Genomic DNA, 7,363 nt, shown 5'->3' on the forward strand with positions numbered 1-7,363 from the left:
TTCTTCACAGATGTTTTACACTTTCTCTGGAACCTGAAATTTGTTTGTACCTCAAGTTCTGTGAGGTGGAAGGATTTCCTTTGGCTCCATGAAAACTTCTCTCTATAACTGTGTGTCCATGAGGCAGGGTCTTCCTTAGGAATTTATGACCTCACTCTGCCCACAGCAGTCTGGTTTTAGAAGCAGAGAGCGGGGGATGTTGCTCGCTGTACTCAAAGAGGACAACACCATGAAATAGGGAATAGGGAGCTGGTTTCCTTTATCCCTCAATTGTTATCTCAGCAATATGGATGTTGTCATTATACTGTATGAGAGGAGAATCAAATCAACTCAGATTATTATTTGGGTAATCTGTCTCTAGGCAAAGGTGATCTGATTGGGGCAGACCTGACAGCGCAAGACCAGGTGATCAAGACCAATGCGGACGTGAAGGCTCTGACCTACTGTGACCTGCAGCACATCAGTGTCCGTGCCCTTAGGGAGGTCCTGGGCCTCTACCCAGAGTATGGCAGTCGCTTCAGCTCTGATATCCACCACAACCTCACCTACAACCTGAGAGAGGGCAGTGAGGCAGAGGTGAGAACCACACATGCTCACTCAATCACTCTCTCACTCACTCAATCACTCACTCAAAGTTTCTCTATGTGGACTGTGTAAACTGTCATGGAATTGTGACTCATTCTGACTCACTGTCCAGGGACTGACAAGGTTCTCACGGTCCCCTCTGCTCTCTCAGGTAAATGTGTCCCTTTTTATTACTATACTACAGATGGTGATTACTATGACCTGTCAGTCTGCTACTGACAGGTAACTCAGGGATGCTCCTACAGCCACAGCCAACACGTCTACATAGTCCCAGTTTCACATTATCAACAAATCAGAGCTCAGAACATTTGTAGTCATAGCCAGAATCTTTTAAGCTAAATGTCCAAATAAAATATTTACACCTTGAGATGTGAATAGTCTTTGTGACTCATTATTCCATTTTTCAAAGTGTTTGAATATTTGGTCTGGGACAGAGACATTTAAATGATTGAGGTTGATATGAGGGTTCTGGTCCCTGACCCGTTGCCCTTCCCTCTTAGGTGAACATATAACTTGATAAAAGGCTGAACGCAATGTTCTCATCCATTCCCAGATAGATCTTCTCTCTGGAAGAAGCAGGATTGCAACTCTCATGGCCCCATTTTGCCACCTTTATTGAGAGCTTAACAAAGGGCTGTCATTAGTGTGTTTACTATGTGTGTATCTCTGTGAGGCTGATTTTGTCTCTTGTTTTTTTTTCCTGTATTTGTGTGGCTGTTGGAGTAGGCATATGCCTTTGTGTGCGTACACATGCATGTGTGTTTCTATGACATGTGAGTGTCCACATGTTAATGATTCTACATTGTGCGTGGGAGTTAACTGATTCTCTCAAAAGTAATTTACCAGAATGTGAAAATGGTCTGGTAGAAATAAACATAATAATAATCTGACCGAACAAATGTCACTCTGAAGAATAACAATTAACAGCTAAATAATCTAACTCCTACTGAAAATGCCAAGTAGGCAGTGCACCTAATTGAGAGGAACAGCACTGACTCGTAGCAGAACAGCGATTTGAAGGAAATTACACACGGTCTCTTGTTGCCGAAGTTGGTGAGGATGGAGGGGGAGTGGTCCGGATGGGGGCTGGACCCTGATTATTTCGCATTTTTTAAATACCTGAAACATATGTTTCCTTCAATTTAGAACCATAAACATTATGCCTAATTCTATTCTACACATTCCAGAGCGTGTTATTCTGACTGTTGTAAATCACAAATCTCAATATACTGCACGAACATGCCTAGGATATAGTATTTATATAGTATTTTTCTAAATCTAAGTGTACCTCTTGACTGGTCTGGTGGTTATTTTTTTAAAGAAACTAAATATGCTTCTCTGCATCTGCAGATAAAATGTGGGTGAAAGATTAAGATTATTCAGTGCACTTAGTAATTGCTTGGTTTTCTAAAGTCGACCAACTTTGCCAGCTGGCATGCCAGCTAAGATAGTTAGATAAGCTACTCTAAAGTGATTGACAGCCTGAAATGGCTTGGTAGCTAGTTATGAGGTTGGGAGATTGGGAACGGATCTAGCTGGCTAGCTAAAGCCAACTCCATAGAAAATTATATGGCTCTAGATTGCAGGAGAAAACTGTTTCAGGTGTTTGAAAATATTACAATTCTCCAACATGCCCCCCTCCCAACAATCCCCCAGCCATCCTCGCATACTCTGTGCCCCCTCAGATTTTTAGAGTGCATGACGCCCCTGCTACCCATTACCGGCAGCTAAAATCACATTTAACTCTGTGTGTATCACTCTCTCTCCTCCACTGGCAATAGACTACTGGAGGGCATGCATGGTTGTTTGTGAGAACTACAGAGAACCTGTTACTCATGCCTCTCCTCTCCCACCCTCTGCCCCTCAGGAGCGAGTTGACAAGGACCACAAGCTTCCCTTTGTTGTGGAGGCAGAAGATGTGGAGTCTGGTGAGGACATGAGCCACTGTCCCACCAGTGCATCCCACCAAGGACGGTTGCTCCTGATGCATGGCCTGAGCAGCCCCGTCTGCCACCCTGGCCTCAGCAGCCTGCTGGGGGAGGAGCTTCGACAAGTCAGTGCGCTCCATCTCTGCCGCTCCCCAGCCCAGGGCTGCAGAGGCCGTAGCCCCTCCCCTCAGCTGCTGTCCAATGAGGAGGTTACTCCCGCCCCAGTGCCCAACATGGTCACAGATCACAGCCCATCCCATAGGCCAGCCAAGCTGCTCATACCCTCCCTACATTGTGTCAGCCCTCTGGACCTCAGCCCCAGGTGAGTAATGAGACATAAGTGTCAATCAAAATTACTAGCGTTCATTAGCCTAGTACCTGAGCCTAAGTTTTGTAGGATTATAAGACTATAACCACTAACCAAAAGGTAAATCACATTTTCCAATGGATTTACCTGGTAATAATAGCAAAGACAGATTACAGTTCAATTTATTTCACTGAAAATCACTTCATATTTAATCATAACCCACTTAAGTATGAACCTCTCTTCCTATCTCCTCTAGGGTTGTGGATGGAATTGAGGATAATGGGCAGTCTTTTCACTTCAATGTGGATCAAGGCGAGGCAAAGACCAATAGCAAAGGTAATGGTCTCAGGTTAACAATGGTTTAACTACAAAAATATATATTTTTCTAACAGTGGTTTTCTTTTTTTCAATTTAAAGTTTTATTAAGTTTTCTTGTTTTTCAATCAACCAACAAAACACATTCCACATTCACAGATGTGACAGGCTTATAAAAAAAATAAAAAAATAAAAGAAGTTAAAATATATAATAATAACATATAAAAAATACAAAAATACAATTAAAAAAAAAATATATAAAAAAAAATATATATATTTTTTGTATATATATATATATATACACACACACACAAGCACACACACACACACACACACACACACACATACAAACATACATACATACATACATACATACATACATACATACATACATACATACATACATACATACATACATACATACACATATACTTACATACGTACACATATACATACATACACACACATACGTACACATATACATACATACATTCACACCCATACACACACACATATCCTACATACCTACACGTACTCACAAATATATATATTTTTTAAACACACAAAAAACATATATAAAACTTGCAGCAACACTATCAAGGTTCTTATCAACTATTTCTAGCCTTCGCTGAGACGACGAGCCAATCATTCGTTTTTAGATTTTACAGCAGCTTACACAACATGTATCTGCACATTTCCCTAGTCACCCCGTTCACTCTGTCCAGTTTGAAATATAGTTGAATAGTGGAGACCAGAGTCTTCAAACTTGGGCTGTCTCTTGTGGAGGTCATAAGTGAGCTTTTCAAGAGGGAGAAAGTCAACAATCTGGTCGATCCACATTTTAAATGTAGGAGGGGTATTAGAGGCCCACAATAGAAGAATACATTTCTTGGCAAATGTTGTAATAGTCATAAGCAAATTTTCTCTGTCAGGATCAAGAACAAAGTCCTGCTGGGCATTAAGAAGATAGATACATGGGGTCATATCAAACTGTACATCTAGTATTTTTTAGAATCTGGCAATCTCTCTACAGCTCCAAAATACATGCATATAGGTTTAACAGTGGTTTTCTAACAGTAAATAGAAACGTGTTTTAGGCAAGGATACTGAATTGATTGGTCAGAAAATAGCTTTTTTAGAATGATCCAAAGCAGTACAAGTAGGCTTTTCATACAAATGAAATGGTCTGAGCAAAGTGCTTTATGTTGGAGTGGGGTGTGAAAGCACTGATCTCATCCATCCTTTCCCATCCCATCCCCCTTATAGACCCATTCCAGGTGAGCGCCAACTTACTTCTGGAAACAGAGGAGGTGAGACAGAACATCAGCCAGCTAAGCAAAGAGGTATGAACATACGATCACATTGACGGAATAAATGGACACATAAACCAACATAATGATGTATCAATGAACTGATAAATGAATGATTTGCTCCATCTAGGTAGAAAGAGCTCAAGAGACACAAACTTTTTTGTTCTCCCACTTCATTTTCCGTACTCTACTTTCGCTGTACCCTAAAGAGTGTCAAAAAACAGGTCATCTCTGACACACTTTCAGCACTACATACACCACTCAGGCTATGTAGGCAAGATAAGATTGTTAAATTGGAGATGGTCCAGATTTGAAAGCTCACGTAACACCGACTGATAATTTATGACTGTGCTTGTTTTTGGTTTCTACCATTTCTGACCTAGAAAGAGACAGCCTTGGAATAATTACTATTCAACCAAGCAACAGATTATAGCTTTCATTATTCTGCATGCCATCTATTTTCCAGATGAATACCCTTAACCAGGAGGTGTCCAACCTGACCAAGGAGCTCCATGAGATGATGTGTTTCCTGCAGGCCCATGTGACCATGTTTCATTACCCCTCTGCCATCTCCACCTATCCTTATGGCCTGCAGATGGCCCCTAACCCCAACCTCAGCAGCAACATGACTGCTGCCAATGACTGGCAGACACGGGTGCCTTTCAGGATGCCTGCTGGACCTCACCCATCTCACCTACAACATGACCCCCTCAGCCACCCTGCCAGGAACATGTGGGCCTACGGTGGGGTGCCCCCCCAGGGCAGAGGTCCCGCCATGGGTCAGATGGTGGAGGTTGAGCACCTTCACCAGACGTCCAATCCCAGGTCATCCTGTTTACATCTGTGCTGCTCGGACAGAGGCAGAACCACTGGTCAGGGACTTGAAGCCCAGTATAAACCTTTCCCGACCTCCAGAACTACACCCAACTCTCCCTACATGGGCCACTCCCAATGCCGGACTGTGCCATCTCTTCTGAATCTCAGCTCTGCCTTCCCAGTACTCCCAGGTGCGGGTCCTGCTCAAGTTGAGTTCAAAGCCTCCATCCCCACCATCAGTACCTTTCGTCCCCTATGTTCCCCAGGCAGCCTCAGCCAGTCCCACCCCTCCCTGAGTGTCCAGGTCAACTCCCCAACGCCTATCCACGTCTCACTGACCCCTACCGGCCAACCACAGCTCCACACCACCTTCAGCTCTCAGTCAGGGAGCTACACGTCTGTCAGCCCAACATACAATCAGACGCACAACCAGACCACCCAGGGGCAGGGTTCTCTCAACAGAGCCAGGAAGAAGGACCTGGTGGGCTCCAGCCCTGTCCACACACTGGACTCATCCCTACCTCTGATGGGGCAGTCAGCAGGGCAAGGGCCATACTGTGGAGGGCCTAACATTGAGTATCCACGGGGCAGGGAGAGTCCTAAGAGGATGCAAAGTGAAGCTGAGCAGGCAGAGTCCCAGACCCAGGAAACCAACATCAGCACACAGCAGGTCCTGGAAGTCGAGCCTCTCTGGGGCTTGGAGGTGACACATTAGCAGCTGTCTGGAAACCCACAGAGACCAGATAAATAAACTGGAACATTACTGCTGCAAAGTAACGCTGAGCCCATCAACTCAACTCTCCCGTTTTGGTTGCATCTCTTATGCTACATGAGTTTACATCTGAGAAATTAATGATTGCTTTACAGTCTAAAACGTACACCACACAGCAATCACACTACATAATATCGACACTGATTGTACTACTACTTGATGTACTGTTTATTTAATTTGACTGTAAATACATCATTGATATGGAGCAGAGATTAAGAAGACAAGCTGACTCAGTTTACAAAAATATTCATCTTTGTGTTTTATTACGCATTTCTTGTGAACTGAAAGTTAGGTATTACTAACCGGAGGGTATCTCTAGACATATCACATTGATACCTGGCAGCCATGGAAACAGCAAACCTCACCCCTTTCCTTCATTATATTGTGTTTACATAGAAAGTATCATCACCTAATGAGCATTATTTTGACATGTGGTTTTATGTGATGCCATTGTTTGTGAACACACTGTGGAGCTCATTCTACAAGCGGTCTGGACATTACAGCATATGACCAATGTGTGTGCTCATTATTTTAAGAAATTGTCTCTTGGCTAGCCTGCCAGAGAATTGCTGGTCAAAGAGGACCTATGGTTATTTTTGTTTTTCCCTCTTCTGCAATATGGCTATTCATAGCTCTTGCATCTCTTTTTGCTCTTGTGTCTTGAACATTTTCTGACTTTTTCCATACTGTATATTTGACTGTTTATTTAGTAACAGAGACTGAAATAAGACATGCAATGTATAGCCGACTGTAGAAGCACAACAGTTTCAGAAGCGTACAAATTACAGAATGATTTGAACAACGTGTGCAGATTGAAAGAGTTGTATATCATTTTGTTTGTTTGTAACTGATATTAGTTGTAAAATAACTATTTAGATGCAAACAGAATATTAACATATATATATATATATATATTTTAACAGGGACTCAGAGAAATACAATTACATCTGAAGTGAAAAATAAAATAACTTGAAAGGTTAAACTGAGCAGGTCACAGTAGTGTTACACAATTATATAAATATTGTTAGTCAATCACTCAACATCCAACAATATCTCTTTAGATAGACCTATGCCTTTAGATAAACCCACCCTAAAATACTGGGGCTTCTCCATTTGATGCCCACAACATGAACGTTTGGGTCAGTGAGTGTACATTGATGAACAAAATGTAAATCTGAAATTATGAGAGATGATGACAAATATCATGGTCTTTAGCGACACCAGATGGTGATACATTTAAAGCAAACTTCTGTAAAGATTTTATTAAATACATTTGAAAAACGATGGGACCGAATCTGAGCTGTTAATTGTCTATCTGGTGCCAGGGGTG

General features: G+C 42.3%; 1 protein-coding gene across 1 annotated transcript in view; it reads left to right on the forward strand.

Moving 5' to 3' along the window:
• The window catches only part of kcnh4a (potassium voltage-gated channel, subfamily H (eag-related), member 4a), a 31,924-nt gene extending 25,678 nt beyond the window's left edge, over positions 1-6,246 (forward strand). The window contains exons 11-16 of the mRNA XM_064988407.1: positions 362-576; positions 698-736; positions 2,453-2,835; positions 3,077-3,156; positions 4,402-4,478; positions 4,912-6,246. Coding sequence (XP_064844479.1) covers positions 362-576; positions 698-736; positions 2,453-2,835; positions 3,077-3,156; positions 4,402-4,478; positions 4,912-5,976 — 1,859 coding nt within the window. The 3' untranslated portion in view covers positions 5,977-6,246. The remainder of the gene's footprint in view (positions 1-361; positions 577-697; positions 737-2,452; positions 2,836-3,076; positions 3,157-4,401; positions 4,479-4,911) is intronic.
• Positions 6,247-7,363: the final 1,117 nt, after the last annotated feature.

Source organism: Oncorhynchus masou, chromosome 15, assembly GCF_036934945.1.
Source record: "Oncorhynchus masou masou isolate Uvic2021 chromosome 15, UVic_Omas_1.1, whole genome shotgun sequence".
In the NCBI taxonomy this organism is placed as follows: Eukaryota; Metazoa; Chordata; class Actinopteri; order Salmoniformes; family Salmonidae; genus Oncorhynchus; species Oncorhynchus masou.